Source organism: Hippopotamus amphibius, chromosome 7 (genome assembly GCF_030028045.1).
Source record: "Hippopotamus amphibius kiboko isolate mHipAmp2 chromosome 7, mHipAmp2.hap2, whole genome shotgun sequence".
NCBI classification, from domain to species: Eukaryota; Metazoa; Chordata; class Mammalia; order Artiodactyla; family Hippopotamidae; genus Hippopotamus; species Hippopotamus amphibius.
The window spans coordinates 9710874-9735443 of NC_080192.1; the positions used below are offsets into that span (position 1 = coordinate 9710874).

Below are 24570 nucleotides of genomic sequence, written 5' to 3' on the forward strand. Positions count from 1 at the left end.
GTACATAGCAGGATTGAGTCAGACTGCCTAGATTTGATTTCAGATCAGACATTTTCTGTTCAGCCTGGAGCGATCACTTAACCTATAAAACTTGAGAATGCTAGCACTTCCTAAATAGTATACGACAGTACCAGCAGCCCACGTAAAAGACTGACTCTTGTTACTAGCGCGATGCCAATAAGAATGTATGTTAAATGCAGAAACTATGAAGTTCAGAGATAGGGCTACAGTTGGATTCACCGTCAATAGCTCATCAGCAATTACAGTTGATCCTCAAACAGTACAGGTTTGAACTATGTGGGTCCACTTATATGTGTGAACTTTTTCCAATAAATACAGTGCCACCTCAACTGTAGTTGGTTGGACTGCAGACACATACAGGGCCAATGAAAAAAGAAATACAGACTTACTGCATGGAGGGTTAGTCCCCCAACCCCATGTTGTTCAAGGGTCAACCGTATTTTTAAAAAGAACAAACGCAAGGTGTTCTATTTGCAACCTTCCTATCCCCAGACTAGAAATCAATACTACGTCATTCCTTACAAGTCCTTTATTAGTTTTGTTTGTTTTTTGGCCATGCTGCACTGCATATGGGACCTTAGTTCCCCAACCAGGGATCAAACATGTGTCCCCTGCAGTGGAAGCAGAGTCCTAACCACTGGACAACCAGAGAATTCCACCTTTATAATTTTATAATATCATTGTAAACTGTGTACTGAAAGCAATTGCCTGAACTCAGGTTCTTGACCAAAGATGAATTTTTCTTACCTTTGTGAATTTAACTAACTTAGGCCTGAGGGGTCAATCAGTGTAAAATAGTGATGCTGGCTTAGGTAAGAGGAAATATGAGGGGCCATTTTCTTTGCTCTTCTAAAAATGGTTTAAGTAATTTCAAGATACGTATCACAAGCACTTGGAAGACATTTGGTTGGAATTATTTTTAATATTTAAATACAAAAAGTGAGCACTGACTTTTTTTTCTTTTAGACACACACACGTCTAACAGCTGAAATATGCAGAGGAAATGAGCTCCTGCTCTGTCCTCCACAGCCCCCATCTTGTGGTTGAAGCTGCTGCCAGCCCTCCCTCCATCCTTTCTAACATACATAGAAATTCACAGTGACTGCTTTACAGTACAGCTGTAATGCATTTTGTATTTTATCTTGTGTGCATGTCCCTCCCCAACATCTCCATTCTTAAAAACCAAACAGTCGTTAATAGTCAGGGATGCGTCCTTCCTGATGGCATCAATTCCTACCCCTCAGTGGGATAGTGAGGAGATCTTCGGTCCAGAAGATAATTTAGTGAAAGGGGTGGGATGGCCAGAGCTGGAGTAACCGTCTGCATTGCTGCACTCTGGTATCAGAGTGAGGACAGAAGAAATAAGTCGGGACAGCGTGGAGGGCACTGTTGCTAGTGAGGAGTCTCCATGAGACAATGTGAGGAGAATTCTCCCCACCAGATTTAGATAGATCAATGTGCCAAAGTTAAAAAAAAAAAAATCCAATAATCAGCAGTTCAAACACTATTGAATTTTCAAACTTCTCCCACCAAGACAGGTCAAACATAGCAGTAACAATCTAGATCTTTCCAGGAAGTGAAGGTAGAGCCCCAGGCATTCCTCCTGACAGCCCTGTATTAGGCCCTAGAAGTATCTGGAAAAGAAAAGGAGGAGTGTAAGGCACTGTACAGACTTAGAGGTCTCATTTTCATCACACCTGTCCAGGCAGACAAGGTCTACGAAAACAATGCTGAGGGCACAGTCAGGAACCTAAAAGAGCCTGGGCCGGATCCCAATCCATACCCGCACATTAACTGCCCTACCTCGTGCTGAAGGAGTAAACAACTGTGTCTCCACTACTGGCAAAGCACCCAGGGTGTGGGCTCACCTGCCGTTGCTGCAGCTGCTGCTGTTGCTCCATCTGCAACTTCTCAGTCTCAAAGACGACCGGAAGAACCAGGATCATGAAGGAAGTGGTTCCAATCCACAAGGCTGCCCTGGAAAACCTGCAGAGGGAGCATGAGCATGATGGCCAGACAAAGACAGCTTCACCAAGAGAGAACTAGTAACCAAACCTCTCACTCTGTACACTCCACTGTTTTTAATCAGCGTGTTCTACCCAACTCTTGCACTGTACTCCTACCAGAAACAGGAGCAGCAGTTCTGGGGACTGTACATCTAGTGAGAGAAGTCTGAACATTCTCCCGAGTTCTCACAATGCCACATGCACATTAATTATCTCACATAATCTGAGATGATCCTCACAACGACCCTGCCCGATAAGAACCCTCACTTTACAGACGAGGAAACAGAGACCAAGAAAAGTTAAAGTAGCCCAGTCCAAGGTCACTCAGGAACCTAGGTGGCGGGCTGGCCTCCAACCCAGGTCTGCTGCTTCCAAAGCCCGTGTTCATTCAGGGCACCTCAGGCACATCCCAATGTTTCTGCCCTCGTCCCTTACCTGTACATTTTTTGAGCCACGAAGAGGGAGAGATCAAAAGTGGCTCCAGCCGCGGACCGGACCCTCTCCGGGAACATCTCCGTCAGACCCCACAGTCTCTCCGACAGGGTCTCGTCTAGCTGTGGAGGAGGAAGCGCGGATCTGGCCCGAAGCGGCGACAACCACCCCCGACACCGGGACACGCCGGTCCTCTGGAGCGATAGCACCCCGGCCCCAGCGGGGCCTCACCCCGCCTCCCGGAGACGCCTCAGCTCGGACCTCTGCGGGCTCCGCGACGAGCCTCCGTCCCGATCCCGCAGCACGCGGAGCCCACACCCCCGCTCCCCGCCCGCACCCTCCCAGCCCCGCTCCGCCCCGCGGCCCCCAGTACCTCCTCGTCGTCTTCCTCCTCCAGCTCCTCCTCTGGCTTCTCGGCATCGCCCTTCGGAAGCAATTCGTCCGGGCACAGGGGCGCCCCAGGGCCAGCGGCGGCGGCAGCCATGGCTGTGGGGGACACCGGAAGCGGAAAAGAAGAGGCGAGTGCGGCGCCGACGGCAGACAGAGCTGCCCTTCTGGGAGCCGGAGGCCAGCGGGCTGGGGAAGAGCGCCGCCCTCTGGCGGGCGGGCTTCACTGGCCTTCTGCAAAGGGCGGCCCGGACGTGCGGAACGTGAGACGCTTGGGAAACTCGTTAAAGCAGGGACTCTGGGTGCGACCGCGGTAGCTCTGTTCAGTGGGTTTAGGGTGAGCCCCCAAATCTACTTTTTAACAGTCCTCCCAGAGATTACACTTAGACAAACACGAATCTAGTTTCACTTCCCTGAGGGCTGTATTTGGTATGAGTAAATTAGAGATTTGGAGATTTATTGGTCTTCTGGGAAAACATCAAGTAAACAAGTCCCAATGTACTAGAACAAAGCGCTTTAACACTTAAGTATCAGGCATTGTTTGTGCAAAGAGCGAGGGTGTGGGGGGTGCACATTTAATCTTCACATCAACCCACTGAGGTGCTACTATCCTCTTTTTTTTTTTTTTTTTTTGGCCAGGCCATGTGGCTTGCAGGAACTTAGTTCCCCAACCAGGGATCAAACCTGTGCCCCCTGCATTGGGAGCAACAAGTCTTAATGTTGCAACAAAAATAGAAATGAGGTTTTTTCCTCTCCTGGTAACCAGGAAAATAAAGGGAACAGTGAACAGGCTAGAGAAGAAATATAACCTGGCCTGAAAGAGTTAATCACTCCCGGTTTTATTTTAACTGTTACTAATCTGTAGTGTCTTTAACTAGATTTGTCCTTCATAAAGCTAACCTGTCACCTTTAATTCTGTGTGTAATTTACAGCCTGCACCTGTATTTACTCTCCCTGTAATCTCTGGATGTAAATCACCCCCTGTAGCTGTCTGCATTTCGGAAAGGAGGTCGCAGAGCGGTAACCCAGAAGACTAACGGCCCTAATTACTGGCTGCCGACTCCAGCGGTGACTGGTTTAAAAGACTGCAAGAAGAACCAGAACGCAAGGCTTCCTCATTTTCACCCTTATCACTCATCCCAGACTTCTGCTCCCCTACAAAAACCCCTGCAACTCCCCAGGGTAGAGCGGGGGGGGGGGGGGGGGGGGCAGTTCTTGAGGCGCTAGCCTACTGTGTCTTCCCTTTGCCTGGCAAAGAAAATAAAAAGCCTCGCTCTTATCTTCCAAATCTCTTTTTTATTTTTATTTGGCATTGGTGCACAGGGAACCAAGTTTTGGCAACATTAACCACTGGACCACCAAGGAAGTCCTTATCATCCCCATTTTACACATGAGGAGATTGAGGCATAGTACAGCGTTGCTGCAAGTATTCCCGGAGGATGGATTTCTAGAAATGGGTTTGTTAGCCAAAAAATATGAACATTTAAAATTTTGCTAGGTATTAGCTAATTGCCCTCGGAATTATGATATCATATACTTTCACAATAGTAAATGGAAGTGTCCTTTTCTCTGTATTTTGCATTATCTGTATTTTTTTTTGTCTATATGATGGATGAAAATGCTTCTTTTTATAATGTGCCCCTCAGTTATTAATACAGGGTAATCTGATATACTTCTTTAGCCAACTGACCATGGAACCGAAGAATCTCAGGATCGGACAGTCCCAATCCTTATTTGATACTTGAGAGACTATGTCCTATGCTTACATATTCTGGGGAGGGCAGGGCTGGGGGTTGCACTTCCTCCAGATAAGAGTCCTCAGTCCTCTTTATCTCTGGACAGGGCAGCTCTAACTACGAAAGTCTTCATGTTCCAAAAGGGTGCCTACTGTCTGATTCCATTTGATAAAGTTAAAAGACAGACAAACCCAATCTATGGTGAGAAAGATAGTGAGTGATTCCTTTCGAGAAGGAGGAGGTAATATTTGGGAAGGCAGGAGAGTTTCTGGGGTGTTGGTAAAGTTCTATTTCTTGACATGTGTGGTGTTTACATGGGTATGCCCATTTTGGATAATTCATCAGGCTGTACATTTATGAAGTATGCTTTTTGCATGTATTTAAAAAAATTTTTAAGTAGGCTTGAAACCAAGCAGGACCCTGTGTGTCCCTCCCGGGTACAAATCCTTTCCGTCCCCATTTCTTGTTTGTAGCTTCTTTCAGCCTCCCTGACCTTCCTTGTGTTCCAAAGGGCCGGTTCAAACCTGGATTAGTTGCTAATCAGGGAAGGGAGGGAATGCAGAAACAGAGGAGGAGCAGTCAAGCAACACTGCAGCGATTAAAGCAGGATCCTCGTTCCTCCTCAAGATATACACTATACCTTTGGGTTCTTCTGCAGGAACTAAGGTTCCCACACAGGTGGAGGATGGTAACCTCAGGCTGAGAGCAAGATTCCCAGAACATCGCCCTGTTACCTCACCACCAACCAATCTGAAGAAAGCCTGCACACGGTGGAAGACAAGGAAGACTCTGACTCCCTCCCCAAAAGACTCTTCCAGAATCTTTGGAGTTGGCTTTCGGACATGAGTCTGTCTTCTCCCCAAGGTTGTTGGCCTCTTGAATAAAGCAACCTTTCCTTTCCAACCTGTCTGAGTATTGGCTTTCGAGCAGTGAGCAGATGATCCTGAGTTCAGTAAACAGCTAGCTCTACATAAATACAAGGGCAGCTTAAGGGCCCAATGCCAATGGCTTTTGATTCTCTTATGGACGCTTTTAAGAAATGCTAGAAGACCAACACTCTTGAAGGGTAGAAAAGGCAGTCCTATGTGGAAACTCCAGACATCACTGACACTGATGAAATAAAGATTCATATTTTATGGCAAGACAAGAAAAATTTAAACAAAATCTTTTTTTCCTGTTTGGGCCACCTCCTTCCCCTTTATCATGTATTGTGCAACTGCATTAACCACACCTCCTTAGGAAACAACCTTCCTTCTTGTAAAAGGCCATGATGACCCATGACCCACTATTCCCTGTGTACGCATAGATCTGCGTTGTGTAAACTATCAATAATATGGCCTTTAACATATAACACTCGGTCTCAAAAACTTATGTAACTGGGCTTTGACCTCTAACAGATGGAACAATTCTCAGAACTTTCCGAGAGGCTTTTCCCAGGTTATAATCCTCAATTTGGCTCAAATAAAATTTCCATTTCTTTCTCAGGTTGACCGATTAATCTTTTTTTTTCCATCAACAACTCCAACTGGAAAGTCACAATGCTAATGTGAAGAAGTTTTAGGAAAACTTTGACCAATTAATTGTGTTTATATTCACAAACAGTACAGGATTTTAAAAAAATCTATATTTAAGGCTAAAAGGGCTCTTTCGATATTTATAAAATTGTCAAGGGATAAGAAAAAATATTGGGAATCAGGCCGTGCAGAGTATTCAAAGCCTTAGGAATAGGGACTTCCCTGGTGGCACAGTGGCTAAGAATCCACCTGCCAATGCAGGGAACATGTTTTCAATCCCTGGTTTGGAAAGATCCCAGATGCCGTGGAGCAACTAAGCCCATGCCGCACAACTACTGAGCCCACGCACCTACAGCCCATGCTCTGGAACAAGAGAAGCCACCAGAGTGAGAAGCCCACACACCACAAGAGAGTAGCCCCTGCTCCCCACAACTAGAGAAAGCCCGCATGCAGCAACGAAGACCCAACACAGCACACACACACACACAAGTTCTAGAAACAGATGAGATCATCTAGAAAAGGCAAAGTGAGGAAGAACAGAGCTCTGCGGAAGCAGACAAGTCAGGGGGTACTTAGTCAAAATCAAAGACAGAAAGTAGAATGGTGGTTGCCAGGGGTTGGGAGGAGGAGGAAATGGGGAGTTAGTTGTTGTTGGGTATACAATTGCAGTGTTATAGGATGAAAACTTATGGAGATGGATGGTGGTGATGGTTGTACAACATTATGAATGTATTAATATTACTTAACGGTATGCTTTAAAATAGTTAAGATGGTAAATTTTATGCTATGTGTGTTTTGCTACATAAATTTTTTTTTAAATTAAGAACAAAAAAAATCAGAATAACAACAAAAACTCAGAATTATCCCCCAAAATTCCCCTTCAAAAGGTCGGGGGCGGGGAGGGGCACCTTCTTCCCCGAACTCAAGAGATTCGAGGAGATGCTGCTGGAGAGGAAGGAAGGAAAACTTCACTGAAGGTTTCAAGGAGACATGCTCAGTGGCAGCAAAGAAGACATATGGTAAGACTGATGCCAGGGACTTCCCTGGTGGTGCAGTGGTTAAGAATCCACCTGCCAAGGCAGGGGACATGGGTTCGATCCCTGCTCCAGGAAGATCCCACATGCCTTGGAGCAACTAAGCCTCTGTGCCACAACTACTGAGCCTGTGCTCTAGGGCCCTCATGCCACAACTACTGAAGCCCATGCACCTAGAGCCTGTACTCTGCAACAAGAGAAGCTACTGCAATGAGAAGCCCAAGCACCTCAATGAAGAGTAGCCCATGCTAGTGGCAATTAGAGGAAGCCCATGTGCAGCAACAAAGACCCAATATAGCCAATTAATTTATTAATTTAAAAAAAATTGATGCCAGCCCAGGGGCCTCAGTCCAGGCACAAGTAAGGGTGCCATCAAATAAGTGACAATGTCCCATGCTGGGCACAAAGGGGACTCTGCCATCTGCATGGAGATGAGGTATTCTAGAAACACACCCCCAGCTCCTCTCATTCCCTATCCCTCAAGTCCATGGTTCCCACCTTTCCTGTTTCTGTCTTGTCAGAATGTGAAACTGGTTAATATAGCAGTTCCTAATTCACTTTGGTTTGGTGTGGGGTGTAGATCCCTTTAATTTTCAAAAGCTATAAGTACCCCGCCCAATAAAACATACACATTAGCCTGTATCTGTACAATTGTGTATATGGTTCCCCTTGTTAAGTCTCAAACTGTATAATTTCCTCTGATTTTTTGCACTCCCTCCCTCTTACCCACAGAACTTTTTATCTCAGCTCTTCAGTAACAGTTCTTCCCTAATCTGACACTCAGCTCAAAAATTTACTAAACTGTGTATTGATTACAAATGATAATAAATGTCAAGTAGATAGCACTATTTATTTGGGCACCCCTGGAAGTAGTAGATTTGGTCAATAAAGGCTTTGAGGAGGAAGAATTTTAGCCAGAATCTGACAGATGTACCTGACAAAAAGGTAAGGTCTTTAAAGCATGCAGATTTTTTTTTTTTTTTTTTGGCCACACTGCAGCTTGCAGGATCTTAGTTCCCTGACCAGGGACTGAACTAACTTGGGTGCTCAGCAGTGAAAGGGCAGAGTCCTAACCACTGGATTGCCCGGGAAGACTCCTAACCACTGGATTACCAGGGAATTCCCAAAAGTATATAGCATTTCAATGGGGGAGAAAACCAACAAGGGTTAGGGTGGTGAGATGTGGCTGATTCTTTTTCCCATTTCTCTTACAGATTTTCATTAATAGCATTATCCTTGACTCAGCTCACACACCACATCCACCAGCAAACCCTGGTGGGCTCCACCTTCAATTCCTGCCTAGAATTTGACCACTTCACCTCCTCTACTGCCACCTCCCTGGTCCCAGCCTTGCCCCTTCAGACTGTTCTCACCACACCGAAGGCAGACGGATTTTTTTTTTAAGTCAATCATAGCATTCCTCTGCTGAAACTTGCCAATGGCTTGCTTCTTTCATCATTCCAAATACAAGTCCTTCTTCACTGCAGAGCTGTCCCACACGGTTGCAGTCCCCTCAGGTGCCGATGGTAATGCAGAGGGGACCGGGACCCACATCACTATGACAACCAAACTTGCCCCTTCTGACTCCAAAGGTTTCAGTCCTGGCTCCTTCCCTTCCAGCTGTGTCACCGTGCTGGGCTCGTTTCCTCATCTAAAAGCAGGGGATGATGGTAACAAACTTAAAAAATTCTCATGAGAATTAGAAATAGAGCCCTTCCTTGGTTTATGTCCCAATAAACCAATCATAAGTTGAAAATACCATGAGTCAAAAATGCGTGTAATACCCCAACCTATCAGACATCATAGCTTAGCCAGGCCTACCTTACATGTGCTCAGAACACTTATATTAGCCTACAGATGGGCAAAATCATCTAACACAAAGCCTATTTTACAGAAAGTTTTGAATATCTCATGTAACTTTTTGGATACTGTACTGAAATGACAATGAAAAACACAACGGTTGTCTGGGTCCAGAATGGTCTTAAGTGTATCGGTTGGGGAGCTGCAGCTCACGGCCACCGGCTCGTGTCACGAGCATCATATTGCATTTTGCTGACCTGGAAAACTACCAAAATTCAAAATTCGACGTATGATTTATATTAAATGCCTATCACTTTTGTACCATCAAAAAGTTGAAAAATTCTAAGTTGAACCATGTCAGGGGGACTGTGTACGGGTGTCTGGTATCCAGGGTGCACAGTAAACGGTTGCTACTGATACTGGTCTAGGAATAAGCAAATTCCCAACTGCTCCTATTCTCTGCTCCTGAAGATTTACACTCCCATATAGTATCCTTTCCCAATGTCTTCTGAATTAGTCTCTCCTGTATCAGGAAGAAAGTTTATGGACCAGGGCTACAGATCATGCTTCTCTGTCCATCCCCCCTGGAGTTGGCCCTGAGAATGGACTCTGCACAGCAGCCTCCATATGAGACAGCCCTCCCCCCAACTTCCCTCTCCCACTGCGGGCTGGGAATCAGCAAGCTCCCGCACTTCCGCTGTCTGATCCTAGGCCAGTTTCTGAACCTCCTGGGGGCAGACTGAGAAACCCTGCTCCACAGGACTGAGCTGAGGAGGAAACAAGAGTGTGAGCAAGATCCGGAGCTCTGTCCCAGGCAGGTAACAGGTGTTCAGAAACCTTAATAGCCATCCCTGGTCTAATGCCTGGGGCCCTGTGTCCCCACCCTCAGTATCTTCCCCGTTGGCTGTGGAAGCTGGACCCCCTCTTACCGCCTCTGGCTGGCTCCCTCCCCAAGCCACAGAAGCCCAGCTCACTCGAAGGCACAGATTCCCACTCCAGGAAATCACCCTCCCATGCCAACCGCTCAGTCCCTGCCAGGTCCAAGCTAGTCCCTGGACCCTGGACCCTGAAAGAGGAAGGCAAGGGGATCTGAGCAGAGAGACTGTTTCTGCCCCATATCAGCCTGCGCCGATGCCCGGGAAGCTGGAATGCTTCTCCTGCGATGGCGCCATTCCCCTCCGACCTCAAATGGTTCTGTCTTCGGATGGAGCATCGGAAGCTTAGAACCCAGCCTCCAGCATTTACTTCTTCAAGAACTGATGCTTCTTTTCTCAGTCACTTTGGCCAGAGAGAGATTACAGAACATCATTTAATTTAAAAAAGTAGGGTAAACAGGAAAGTAGCACAAAAATAGTGTTGCAGTGGAAGGTTGGCGCTTGCTGCTGAGAAGCTGAAGCCAGAGGAGGCTGTGGATTTGGGGAACGAGCACTCTTTAAAGGAGGGAGAGAGTGGCCTGAAGGGCAGAGAACCAGGAGAGCCTCTAATCTGAGACCCACTAACAACAGGGCTCTGTACAACCAGTGCCACACCCCAAACACCAGTGTGAGGGGATGATGTGATGAACCTTGTCCGATGAGGGTGAGCCCGGGCCACGGGCATTTGTTTGCTAAGTGACTGGAGAAAACCCAAAGGCCTCCGTCACCCCAGACCTCCCTGAGGAGGCCTCCCTGTGCCGTGAAGCACAGGACTGGCCTGGAATCCACTATGTTGTCACCTTCCTACTGCCAACCTAAGGGGGCCAGTGCCTTTTGGCCCCATTATATGATACTCATGCCCAGGACCTAATCCACTAGTTTGGCTAAAAATTCCCTCAGCCACATCCTCTTCTTCTGATGAATGGGTTTCCCCCATTCTCCTAACAGGTGTCTTTGGGGGTCTTCATTTTCTCCGCCGACTGACACTCTTCAGTTCATCCAGCTCCTTCTCCATTAAGTGGGATTCGGCAGTGGTCTCAGAGAGCTGCAAGTAGAGCAGCAAACCGTTATAAAGAAGGATATTTCTGGGCTACGTTTCTGGACTACGTTTCCGGACTACGTTTCCCTTCGCACTGGGAAAGGCCCCCTGGCATTTCTCTAACGCTGCCAGCAGCCTCCACATTGGGAACCCCTTTGTAATTGGGCTGAAAGGAACCTCCTGATGACCTGGGGCCTCAGGCACTTGAAGAACATTCACCATCCATTCTAGCTACATTTTTGATCACCTAGGATTGTGTGGCATTCACTGCATTACGGACGCCAGGTTTCAGAGGATAAAAAGGGCAGATATTGGTGATTTTAAGGCTAAAGGACTAAGATCTAAGTTGCTTCTGAGTTCTGGCTCACATAAAAACGCTTGAAAAAGAATGCTACTTTCCCCATCAGGATCCTTCTTCAGTGGCCTTTGGAGGAGAGGGTGGAAGATACTCCAGAAAGGGACGGAGAGATACAAACTCCACAGGTCAGCTTACTGTGAAACAGAAGAGCTGCATTTCCTGAGCAAGACACTATCCCAAGAGCTTTACTTGTATTATTGACTCACTAATGAGGTAGATCCTACTCTCATGTCCATTTTATTGCCAAAGATACTGTTTCTTCACACAGAGCAGTTAAGTAACCTGCCTGAAGTCACACAGCCAGTGGTGGAGCTGGGCCAGGCACCCAGGAAGTTTAGCTCCAGATATATGATCTTAACCACGGCAGTGTGTGCTCTCCTGCCTCTCAACTAGCCGTCACACACACCTCTAGGCTCAGCAGGCTGTTGGGTTTTAAAAGCCACAAGAAACCGATGCCAATGCAGAGAGTCCCCTCAGCAGGTCTGCACGGGGCACTGCCTAATGGTTGCTTGGTGCGGGACCTCACCCAGCCAGGAGTAGGCTGTCCTTCTTGAGTGCCTTCATCCCAGCCTCCATTCTCACCTTTATCTTTCGACATTCAGCTCAAGCATCCCTTCCCCAGCAACACCCTCCTGACTGGACAGAATGAATCTCTCTCTCCCACATGCGGACACCAGGCCCTGGACAGACTCTAATCACTGCCCTTACCATGAGGCTCTGTCACGATGTTTACTGTCTATCTGCCCCCTAGACTGTGAGCCCTGGAGGGTGGGGACTGTGTCTGATTTGGTTTTGTATCTATCTTTGGATTCACAGCAATGTACCTGGGCAAACTGGCACCTGAGCGGTGTGGGCTGGCTGAAAGGCCTTGCAGTGGACCTGCCCAAGGAGAGCCGAGGCTTCCCTCCCTACCACCCTCCTCACCATGTCCAGCAGGATGTCCACCTTCAGCCGCAAGAGATTGTTCTCTTCCTCCAGCTGCTGGTTCCGCCTCCGGAGGCGCTGGGCCTCCCTCCGGTCCACACCTCCACCAATCCCTGTCTCTGGCGGAAGGACATACCGGCAGTCACAACGAGGGTTTCCTTCCATCATCTTGTTGAGCAAAATGGCAGGAAATGTAACCCACCTGCTATCCACTGGCCGTTTTCAAACTTCAGGCTCTGCCCTGCCAGGTTCATGGTGGGGGTTCCATAGTCAAGGCCCAGCTCCACCTCCCGGGTTGACCGATCGAGCTGTGGGTGAGACGCTCATGCTGGCTTCAGGCGGCCGCAGTACACGAGCTCTAGGCCCAGAGCCTCTTCTGCTAACTGTATGACCCCAATGACTCATTTCTTCTCTCTAATCATTACCCGGCACATTTAATAATTTTTTTTTTTATGTCAGAAAATCAAACAAGGTAGCCCCAAAACTTTTAAGCTGTAAGAGAGAAGAAATGCACCACTTCATACAATAGATGTTTTCCGGAAAAGCTATACAGGCTGAAATTTGCAAACTGAATTATTTCATATCTATAGGGCACTTAGCAGTTTAAGAAATCCTACTGTAGAGTCAGTTGCATTTATTGCCAGGCAACTTTTATCAACCTCGTTGCTTTTCATTTTTAGAAGCCCACCTCTTTCTCCTCCCCAGAAATTCTTTTGTTAAGGCAAGAAGGTAGCTATATATGAGCAGAGAAAGGGGTGCATGGGCCGTATGGCAGGAAACCATTCATCTTGTGAAAGGGGTGGGGGTGGGGGTGGGGTCCTTGGAACCTCCAGACTGGCAGGAAACCATACATTTTGGGATGATAAGTGTCCTCGAGGCAAAGGTGGTAAAAGGCAGGAATCTGCTGTCCAAATGTGGTCTTTTGTTCCTTATGCTCTCATTACTGTAAAATTAGCCTTGCAGATAAGATGTACCCATCAGGCACCAAAGCCATGACGTCTGATCGAGGCTAAATAAGGACAGAAATCCCTCCTCCCCCCAGGAAGGTGGCACTGGAGTGAAAAATGGGGAATATAACCCTCAAACCCCTCCCTCCCCAATGAATATTACGCCCCATGTGATGGGCTTGCCGAAAAAACTCAGGGCAGCTACTCACCTGAGCCTGCCCGCTCTCCCCAGAGAGTGTATTAGAGCTTAAATCCTTGCTTTACTTTATTGACCTCACTGTCCACTCCGAATTCTTCCTGGGTTGAGACAAGACTCCCACCAGGAACGCTTTCAGGGTTACCTGAATCTGTTGTCTCTAAAATAGCAATTCTTAAGACCCCGAATAAATTCTTTTCTTGTTGTCAAAGAATTCCTACTGTAAATTTTTAATAAAGTGAAAAATTCTTTTTAAATATAATAAGCCAGAGCTATCATTTGCTTCCTATGGAGCTACAAATGTCCTGGAAAAGGTATAAAATGCTAAGGCCTGATCAGTAGCAGTAGCTGTTCTTTAATGTGTTTTTCAATGTTTCTACATCTCTCTGAGCGCCCATGCTGCACCAGGCCTGGTAACTGGACATGCGGAAATGAATGCAACCCCTCTGCCCTCAAGGAGCTCAGAAACAGCCTTTGGAGCTGTGACAGATCCTTTTGAATGCTCTTCATGTTAGCAAAACATCACCCTTTGAGAAGGAATTCGATTCTTAGATATGACCAAAACTGACTCTTGGACAAGTTTTGGGAGTAAAGTGAAGTCAAACGGGATAATATCATTTGGTCCCCAAATCATGAGAACGACTGTCTTTTAAAGTTCTTGAATAAGCTCTGACAATAATTTCCAGATTGGAGTTAAAACACGTTTTCAGTAATAGCAATAATACGAATTAGAAGGATGCCCTCCCACGAGGATGCCTCTGGAGGACCAGGCTTGACGCTCCAGTCACGCCGCACACCAGCGTGCTGACACTCACGTTATGCAGGTTAGAGAGAGATGCAGACTTCCGAGGGGGCGTCTTCTTCGGACTGAACGTACTCCCAAAGAGAGGCATCTTTGGCCTGATGAAGGAAAGGTCAATGCTTCCTTCTTCTAGGGTCAGAAAAAGTCAGGGTTACAAAGAGGAGGGTCAGTGACCTTGTGCCCCTGTCCTGAAATCATGAAAACACACATCTTCTCATGTGGCCGTTAACAATCTGGTTAACAATCCTGGTGATAGCTCCCATGTGCTAAGTGCTCACTATGTGCTAGGCAGCGTGCCAAACCTTGGCAACAGCTCAGCCCTCACAACCACCTTTTGTTTAGCTCCTCTTATTACCCCTATTTGACAGATTAGGTTTAGAAAGACTAAGGTCCCAAGTGGGAGCTAGTATTTGAATGCAGGTCTGTGTGGCTCTACAGTTCACAGTAACCACAGGCAAGTGCCTAACTGGCCTGTCGTAAGTTTTGTCACAAGTAGGCATCATCAGATTGACAGTCTAGAACAAGGCAGGTGATCCTACTTATTCCTGGACATTGTTAAGACTCACAGCTGGGGCAATAGCCTCTACTCCACTTTAAAGAAATGAAGCCTCTTCTGGGACTTGCTTTTTTTCCCCCTTTAAATTATTTATTTATTTATTTATTTATTTATGGCTGTGTCAGGTTAGTTGCAGTGCACGGGCTCTTCGTTGTGGTATGCAGGCTTCTTTCTAGTTGTGGTGCACTGGCTCCAGAGCATGTAGGCTCTATAGTTGCAGCACATGGGCTCCCTAGTTGTGGAGCTCAGGGTTGGTTGCCCCACGGCGTGTGGGATCTTAGTTCCCTGACCACGGATTGAAACCACGTCCCCAGCATTGGAAGGTGGATTCTTAACCACTGGACCACCAGGGAAGTCCCGCCTTTTTGCTTTCTTATTGGTTAAAGTTCTTAATTTTTTTAAATTAATTAATTAATTAATTTTATTGGCTGTGTTGGCTCTTTTTTTTTTTTTGCTGTATGCAGGCTTTCTTTAGCTGCGGTGAGTGGGGGCTACTCTTTGTTGTGGTGCGCAGGCTCCTCATTGCCGTGGCTTCTCTTGTTGCGGAGCATGGGCTCTAGGTGCGTGGGCTTCAGTAGTTGCAGCATGTGGGCTCAATAGTTGTGGCTCACGGGCTCTAGAGTGCAGGCTCAGTAGCTCCACGGCATGTGGGATCTTCCTGGAGCAGGGATCGAACCCGTGTCCCCTGCATTGGCAGGCAGGTTCTCAACCACTGCGCCACCTAGGAAGCCCTAAAGTTCTTAATTTTAATAGGATCTAACTTATCAAAAAATTTTTAATGATTAGTGTTTTTGTGTCCTATTTGAGAAAATTGTGCCTATCTTAAGGTCATGATATTTTTATATATTAACTTTTGGAAATTTTCTTCTTTCAGCTTTCACATTTAGGACTTATCTGCAATTAACTTTTGTATGTGGTGTGAGACAGGGTTATGGTTCATTCCTTCCCACGTATTACCCAATATTAATGTATAATATGCAAATATCTTACAAAGATTCTAAGAAACTGGACACCAATGATAATGAAAGCACAAGTGAGCAAAAAAAAAGTAGCAGAGCTCTCACTTTTCCTACTCCTAGGTATAAAATCTTCCTTCACCACATTATGATAGAAGCAGTAATGAGTTTATCATACCTGACAAGAAACTGGCCAAAAAAGGGGGAATTTCTCAAGACTATCTGAGACAAGGTTTTATATCAACTATCATTAAAAGATAACAGTAGGAATTCATCACAATTAGCTAGACATATATTCAACGAGAACATGAAGAAGAGATTCTGTGCTGTTTTCAGTGATATACAAGTTAATATCACTAAAATTAATGATGAAAGTTTAGAAACTTCTTTGGAAGCTTTACAATACAGATATACACACACTGTACACAAGCATATGTATATATGACAAGGAAGAGAGAGAAAGAGAAAGAAAAAGAGAAAGAGAAAGAGGAGAAAGAGAGAAAGAAAAGAAAGGGAAACAGAGAAAGAAAGAAGGAAGGGAGGGAGGGAGGAAGGAAGACATTCAGGGGTGTGTGCTCATGACAGTTTTACTGGTGTGTGTTTCCGATTAAAAACAGCAGTAGACTCACAACCTAGGAGATGGCATTTGGGCTGGGGCACAACACTTTGGGACTTGGACAAACCAGAATGCTTCCAGCTTGGTGGTGGGCAGGACAGCAGTGGGGACCAACATGCTGAGGGATTTTGAAGCTGTGCTACCACGTCACCCAAACACAGTGGAAGGCCCCGGCATTGTTTCTGCTGGAGAAAAGAAAAGGGGTGGAAGAGGGAAGACGGTTAATCTTATGTCTACAGAGGGCAGAACGGGAATGAAATGGGAATATCCAGGAAGAAAGATCTTTAACTTAAAAAAGAAAAGGTCACAACAATAACTAGTATCACTTCCTGTGTATCCACTAGGGCAGGGGTCTCCAGCACAGGTCCACACACAGCAGGAGGTGAGTGGTGGGCAAGCAGCATTACCGCCTGAACCATCCCCCACCCCCCTCCCCCTTTCCTGGAAAAATTGGGTTCCGCGAAACTGGCCCTTGATGCCAAAAAAGATTGGGGACCACTGCACTAGGGGCTGGACACGACACGATGCTGGGCACACGTCATATATTTCTTTTATTCCTTGTAGGAACCCCATAAGGTAATTTTCCTGTCCATATCAGAGATGAGAAAACTAGGGCTCGGAGAAGTCCAATTTTCCCACGGTCCACAGCCATGGTCAGCTGGCTAAAGATGTATATCAAATTATGCTTGTGTTAATAACTTGTGGGGTACCTCATAAAACCAAGCATAGATGGAAAACCTATCACACGGGCAAAATTTAAGAGATCAATAGTATCCAATGCTGGTGAGGGTATGGAGAAAAAGATACTTTCATTTACTCTGGGTAGAAACATAAGATGTTACCATTTTTTCAATTAGGCAAAACCTAGCAAAGGTTTTCATGTGTATACTTTTCGGCCAACAAATCTACTTCTAAAAATCTCTCCTCCAGAAAGAACTGGACATGTTCACACAAATGTTCTCTACTGTTGATAACAGTGAAAAATAAGAAACAATCCAAAATGTCTACCAATGGTTGGTATAGCCAAATACATCGTGGCACATTCTTATAAGAGAATACTAGATGGCAAGTAAAGACAAAGAGACAGCTGTACATGGACCAACTTGAAAAGACATCAGCACACTCTAACATTAAGAAAGCAATCGGGAACTTCCCTGGTGGTAGTAGTAAAGAATCCGTCCTGCAATGCAGGGGACTCGGGTTTGATCCCTGGTTGGGGAACTAAGATCTCATATGCTACAGGGCAAATAAACCTGGGCGCCACAATGCTGAGCCCGCGCACCTCAACTAGAGAGCCCCCATGCCACAAACTACAGAGCCCATGTGACACAACTAGAGAAGAGAAAACCTACACACCATAACCAGAAAGAAGCCCATGCACCACAGCGAAGAGCGTGTGCGCTGCAATGAAAGATGCCGCGTGCCACAGTGAAGGTCCTGTGTGCCACAACTAAGACCCAACACAGCCAACAATAAATAAATAAATAAATAACTTTTTAAAAAAAGCAAGCGACAGAACAATGTGTATACTATACTCCCACATGAGAAGACAAAAAGAAAAAATATATATATATAGGTCTCTAAATAAAAAAGATTTGGAAGGATAAACTCCAAACTGCACACATGGTTAAATCTGGGAAAGGAAATAGGATAGTTGACTCAACTGAATTTGAGTCAACTATCCTACTTAAAATTTATCGTACTTAAAAAAAATTAAATTTAAATTTTTTTTGGCTATGTCACACAGGTTGCAGGATCTTAAGTCCCCAACCAGAGATGGAACCTGGGCCCCTGGCAGTGACAGCGTCGAGTCCTAACCACTGGGTTAGGACTGAAATTCCCTGAATTTGCCCTTTTAAAGGTAAAAAAACAGCGAAATAGTGGCAATTTCATGTTACAATATAAAGTTATATTAAAGAAATATGTTTCTGGACTTAATGAATTATTACAATGATAATGCATCCATGTATTACTTATGAAAAAACAAACCAAACAAATGAACAAAAAAACAGATGAAAAGCAGTCCCTGCCCCTCCAAGCATCTGGAGACATTTGTAGGAAAATAAGCCAAGTTGTTTTTGCAAAGCCCACAATGGTGCTAAGAGTACTAAGCCTGAGCATATCACCTGGACACAACAGACCAAATTTTAGGCCTGGCTCTGCCCCTCACCTGCCTGCTAAACCCTGGCCAAGTTACTTTATTTCTCCAGGTCTTAACAAGGGCACTTCACGCATGACCTCACTAACTCTCATAACATTTAAGCCAAGCACTGTCACAGGAAAAGGAAGGGTCTGCACTAGCTTTTAAGTCAAATCCACTCATCCACAAACAACTCTGGCTGAGGCTCTGGGATCCTGGAACATCAGTGTGGACCAAGAGGTCCCAGCTGTACCCTTTGGCCCAAGGCAGCCTTCTTTCCAGTAAAACTCCCTGGAGAGGACCGGCTCAGCATAAAGGAGGTGAAGAGAGCCCATCGGGGTTCCAACCGTCGCTCTGCTGCTCACCCCCTGTGTGACCCAGCACTTAACCTTCCCTGGGCCCCAGGCTTCTTTATTTACAACCAGGGATAACAACAGCACCCACTCATGGGTTATTTCCTGCTTTAGTGTTTTTTAAAAAACTGCGGCATTTGATGCTCACAACACTCCTGGCGGAAGCAGATCAACTGAGGCTTAGAGAAGTGAAGTAACTTGCCCCCAGTCACGCCCTGGGAAGACGGTGGAATTGGGCTTCAAATAAGGTCTCTTCCTCTGCGCTGATACTAATCACTGCAATGCTTCACAGTTTGCAATGGGCCCTAAAATACAGTATCTTATTTTAGTCTAACAAGAAGGTGAGGAAGCAGGCGCTGGCTTTCATGGGATTCTCAAAGAGGTCAGAGCCAACCAGGTACACATGCCACGCAGGCCACCCAGGGCTGTTACCTCAACTAACGGGAGCGAACAAACGTTCATTCGCACTCTCGCGTTAATCACCTTCACCGCTGACTTCTGGAGGAATCACCACCTCAACGTACAAACATGGAAACACACCTGGATAAAGGCGGTGACAGGCCGGCGGTGAACCCGGCCCCCGCCCCCCGCTCCGCGCCCTCCCGCCGCTCCAGCTGCGGGGAGGCCCTGGGTGCCGCGGGGAGCGCCCGGGTGGCCCACCCCTCCTCGTGCCTTCGGGCGACGCCGGGCTCAGACACCTACCTGACGCTCCCCAGAAGCCGGGGATTCCAAGCGAACCCCCCACGACCTCCCGCTAGATACCCACCAGAGGCCGCGTCACCCACCCAGACCTCGACTGCGGGAGTCTCCCCTCCGCTCGCCGCGCGCACGCGCACGCGCACGCGCAGCCCTTGACGGGCTCTACCACCGAGGGAGGTGGGGGTGCCCGGCCCGGTGCCGTCCCCAACGCGAGCCTACGCGAAGCACCAGAAACTCTGGAAGACTGCTCCCGACATATTGAATAGACTCCACAAAGGCGGTGTCTTCTGGAGTCACTTCCATGCCCCGTGCTATAGGCTAGGACGAGGAACCACACTCACCCTCCCCACAAACCCCTTCGTCTGGTCTCTCCCCCCCAACACACAGGGGCCGTCGCCGTGGTAACGGCGTCTGGCCGACGCCACGGAGGCTCATCACGCCTCCTTTGTTGCGCGAAAGAGGCAAGGGGTGGCTGCGACCCGCGTTGCCAGGAGAACGTCAGGACTTACAGCCGCAAGATGGGCCTCTCCGCGACGTCCCTCCTCTTCCTCCTCCCAGACCACAAAACAAAGCGCACCCCTTCCTGGTGGATGTGGGGGCAACGGGTGTTGGGTGTCCTATCCACAACTTTACAGGGTCCCCTGAGGGACCCGTGGCGAAATCGGCCCAGAGTTCGTCGGATTCCCCCTACGTCGCCAGGTAAGATGAACAGTGACCCTCCCTGCCCGCCTGCCCACACCCGGACTCATCGGCTTTGACGCGCAGGGGAAACTGAGGCCAGGGGCCGCTTCAAGGTCGCACAGTGAACAAGGGGCAGAGAAGTACTCGAGAATCAACTCCAGATCTCCTAAAATCCTAACAGTGTGTATTACTGGTTCCATTTGAAAAATGAAGAAACTGGGTGCCTAGTGAATGCACCAGCTCATCCATCCAATGAGGGGCAGGACCCGTGGGTCTGGCTCCAAGTGCAGGTTTCTTCCAGCTACACCTTACTTCATTGGTCCTAGAACCAAACCGCATGGTCTAACCCAGCACAGTCCAATGCAAACATAATGTGGGCCACATATATAATTTAGAATTTTCTGGTAGTCATATTTTTTAAAAATTAAAAAAAAATCAGGTGATATTAATATGAATAATGTTTTGTTTAACTCATATGTCCCGAATGTGATCATTTCAGAATACAATAAATAAAATTTATTCTGCTTTAGTTTTTAAATTTTAATTGACTAAAATTAGGATTTTAGTTTTTTGGTCACACTAAGCAAATTCGAAGGGCTCAATTGTCACATGTGTCTAGTGGCTACTGTGATGCACAGGTCTAGTCATTTCCTATCTTTTTACTATGTGTCCCTCTGCCTGGATGATATTTCCCCTCCCCAATTATCTAATTAATTTCTTCTCTTCCTTTAAGTTTTGACCACCTTGACCCTTTGAAGCAGTGGTCAGTTATAATTCATGATTATGTATATAATTAATTATCACTTGTCACCCCTAGTAGACATAAGCTCCACTAGGGCAGGGATCAAGTCTGGTTTAGCTCACCATTCTGTCCCCCAGTAGGAGCAGATTGCTACCCTATCCTCTAAAACAAAGAAGGAAAATAAATCAGCCTCCGGACACTGCCACCTCCCAGCAGCTGTGTTAGGCAGTCAGTAAGTAGTCATTTAATGACTGAAGATTAAACTGAACAAAAGTCTGCCTGACTCTAGAGTAAGCATTGTTTTAACTTGTTTAACATGTTTAAGTTAAAACATGTTAACTTTAAACAAGGGACCTTCAAATCTCAGCTGCCAGGCTATGTGCTACGTGAGGGCAGAACGTTTTTATTCTCCCACTCACCTGCCCCTAATATACAGCAGAGTGCTGGGCACCGGGTAGCTACTCAATAAAGTTAGTTTTCTCTCCCATCCTTTTTTTCTTCCCAAGAAATGACAGTGAAAGTTTATCATGCTTCACTGTATAACCCCATTTATATAAAGTTCTAGAAAATGCAAATGAATCTGACCTAAAGAAGGACAGCAGTTGCCTGGGGCTGAGCAGGGATGGAAGGACAGAGGGAGAGGACCTTGTTGTTCATCCATCTGCTAATCGCAATCTACCCTCCACTCTCCCCCAACCCCCTCCCCTTTGGCAACTACAAGTCTTTTCTCCTTGTCTATGAGTCTGTTTCTGTTTTGTAGATAGCTTCGTTTGTGTCATTATTTTAGATTCCACGTGTAGGTGATATCATATGGTATTTGTCTTTCTTATTTCACTTAGTATGATCTGATTGCATCCTGCAAGTGGCATTATTTTGTTCTTTTTTATGGCTGAGTAGTATTCCTTTGTATATATGTACCACATCTTCTTTATCCATTCCTCTGTTGATGGACATTTAGGTGGGATTCAAAAAGGTGCGAGGAACTGTTTGGAGATGTGAGATATACACTTATTATCTTTATTTTGATAATGGCTTCATAGATGTGTATGTGTGTCACACCTTATCAGACTGTCTGCTCTATGTGCAGTTTATTGTATTTCATTTGTAGTGCAGAAAAGCTGTATAGTAAAGACAGATAAGGAAGGACTCTGGTTTATCCTGGTTTGAGGCAGGTACCCACCTCTGGAGGTGGGACCCTAGAAGTAGCCTGGGGCAAGGCAGGTGTTCTAGCCTGAACAGCTGCAGCTGGAGGGGTGGGACAGGGTCCTGGAAGAGCCCAGAATGTGTGTTTAGAGGTGGGGAAGGGATATTTCTTATCTAAGGGTTGGGGTGTGCTGGGCAGGGAACCCCATAGATGTTCACCTTCATAGAGAAAAGGATGCCTCAGACCCTTTGTTTCATATAGGAATCTTTTATTGGGCTGTTGCAGAAGTAAAAGTGATGAACAACTGAATGGTTATTGGAGATACTGGAGAAAACAGTTTCTGGCTTAAAATAGTTTTTATTTTTTATTTTATGAAAAAAATTATTAATTGAGGTGTAGTTGTCTGCTGTACAGCAAAGTGATTCAGTTATACATACATTCTTTTTTTTTTAATATTCTTTTCCATTGTGTTTTATCATAGGATATTGAATATAGTTCCCTGTGCTGCACAGTAGGACCCTAAGCCTGGCTTTTCAGAGAACATGTAGTTTTCCAGCCATGCTGGGGTTGGGGGTGGGGCGGGGAAGAAAAGTGAGATGCTCCATAATGCACCTGCCTCCTCTTCCCCTCTCCCCCTTGCCTGTATGGCTAAAGGCTAGGAGCAGGAGGCAGGAAATAGTATTGACCTGGGCCTAGGCCAGCCTTTCCTGTAATCCAGCTGACTTGGAACAGCCCAAAATGGATAGCCTCTTTGGACCAGAAAAAAGTGTGGTGAGTTAAAAATGGAACCAAATATTGAGTGAACCTAATTCTTAGAGAGTGATTTGCCTAATGGAGAAAGATGTAGAAGCAAATAATTCTAGTTCCGTATTGTAAGTGCTGTAATAGAGAGCTGAAAGAAGAATGCTGGGCTTCAGAGAGAGGGGGTGGTACTAATGGCCGGGAGTAATTCAAGATTTTCCAAAAGATACATCACCTGGGTTGACTGAATAGAGGGTGTACAAAGGCATAGAGGCACAAAGCACACAGCATGGCAGGGACCAGGAAGAAGTTCAGTGGGGCAGGCATATCGGATGGATGGCTGGGGAGAAGAGAGCAGAGCAGAAGGCATGAACCAAAGGAGAGGAAAGGAGACTGTGGTGAAAGGGCACCTCAATTAATTTTTCCATCAAACTATACCTTTTCTCTCTCTGTGCATCATATGAGCTTCTTGAGGGCAGATCTGAGTCTTTTACTTCATTATAACCAGGCCTATACCACCAGACTCTGGACAGGGAGATGGTAGTGATGAACTCCTCCTAGCCAATAAGCAAGGACCCAGGAGAGCAGTCTAGCCAGAATCTTCCAAATCCAGGAGGAAAAGTAGTGATGGGGCCAGTTTCCTGAAAGGAAGCAGAAAGCCTCAGGTAGATTAGGAGCCTCATGCTGCAGCGATGGACCCAGTATCACAGAAGCCCAACATCTGAGAGCTGAGAAGAGTCTCAGGGACCTAATCCAAATCTGTGACTTTACAGGAGAGGCTCAAAGAGGCAAAGAGATTAGACTGCATTTCTAATTAGGAAACTGGCTTGCCGGATGGTCTGGAGCCCTAGTCTTTTCAGCAATCTAGTCTCCTTATTTTTATATTTATTTATGTATTTGACCACGCCCTGTGGCTTAGGGGATCTCAATTCCCTAACCAGGGATCGAACCCGGGCTCCTGGCAGGGAGAGTGCCGAGTCCTCACCACTGGACCACCAGGGAAGTCCCTAGGCTCCTTATTTTTAAAATTAGAATAGTTTTCATCAGGGGGTGGTGGTGGGGATCAGCAGATAGAAAGCAAAAGTATATATGCCTTCAAGTTCTCTGTGAAGAATGTGGTATAAATATGCAACGTACACATATGGGCTTCTCATGTGGTACATATATACAATGGAACATTACTCAGTCATAAAAAAGAACGAAATAACGCCATCTGCAGCAAGATGGGTGGACCTAGAGATTGTCATACTGAGTGAAGTAAGTCAGGTGAAGAAAGACAAATACCATATGATGTTGCTTATATGTGGAATCTAAAGAAATGGTACAAATGACCTTATTTACAAAACAGAAATAGAGTCACAGATGTAGAAAACAAACTTATGGTTACCAAGGGGACAAGGGGCAGGGGAGGGATAAATTAGGGGATTGGGATTGACACATACACGCTACTATATATAAAAGAGATAACTAATAAAGCCTGTATAGCACAGGGAACTCAATAACTCTGTAATGACCTATATGGGAAAAGAATCTAAAAAAGAATGGATATATGTATATGTATAACTGATTCACTTTGCTGTACAGCAGAAACTAACACAACATTTTAAATCAACTATACTCCCAATAAAAATAAAAAAAGAGAAAAAAAAACAAAAACAGTGGGCTTCTCAGACAAAAGCCTTTTGTTCCCCGTGTTGCATGGAGCATATCCCTCGCTATCAGCCCTGCTTACAGGATGAGCATGGTTGCGCTTTCTAAGATGGTTCTCTGCTGTTTGTGATTTCCAGGAGGCTGGTGGAACAGAAAACAAGAGTGTAGTGAGGAATGAGAGG

The 24570-nt window shown here is 46.1% G+C and overlaps 2 protein-coding genes across 17 annotated transcripts; both read right to left on the minus strand.

Moving 5' to 3' along the window:
* Positions 1 to 923: 923 nt before the first annotated feature.
* Positions 924 to 3080, minus strand: TOMM22 (translocase of outer mitochondrial membrane 22). The gene is made up of 4 exons (XM_057743753.1): positions 2833 to 3080; positions 2463 to 2581; positions 1890 to 2007; positions 924 to 1655 (listed from the first exon to the last, which is right to left on the minus strand). Exons 1-4 carry the CDS (start codon positions 2941 to 2943, stop codon positions 1581 to 1583), a joined length of 423 nt encoding a protein of 140 aa, XP_057599736.1. The 5' UTR covers positions 2944 to 3080; the 3' UTR covers positions 924 to 1580.
* Positions 3081 to 4048: 968 nt separating this feature from the next.
* CBY1 (chibby family member 1, beta catenin antagonist) lies at positions 4049 to 19555 on the minus strand. 16 transcript variants are annotated; one of them, XM_057743739.1, is made up of 6 exons: positions 19434 to 19555; positions 16306 to 16420; positions 14124 to 14208; positions 12368 to 12473; positions 12166 to 12284; positions 4049 to 8781 (listed from the first exon to the last, which is right to left on the minus strand). In XM_057743739.1, the coding sequence occupies exons 2-6, from the start codon at positions 16353 to 16355 to the stop codon at positions 8644 to 8646; spliced, it is 498 nt and encodes a 165-aa protein (XP_057599722.1). In that variant the 5' UTR covers positions 16356 to 16420; positions 19434 to 19555; the 3' UTR covers positions 4049 to 8643. The 16 variants fall into 16 exon arrangements, with proteins under 16 accessions (XP_057599722.1, XP_057599728.1, XP_057599720.1 ...); XM_057743745.1 differs by having other exon boundaries at positions 14124 to 14239; XM_057743737.1 differs by having other exon boundaries at positions 16252 to 16420.
* Between the last annotated feature and the right edge of the window lie 5015 nt (positions 19556 to 24570).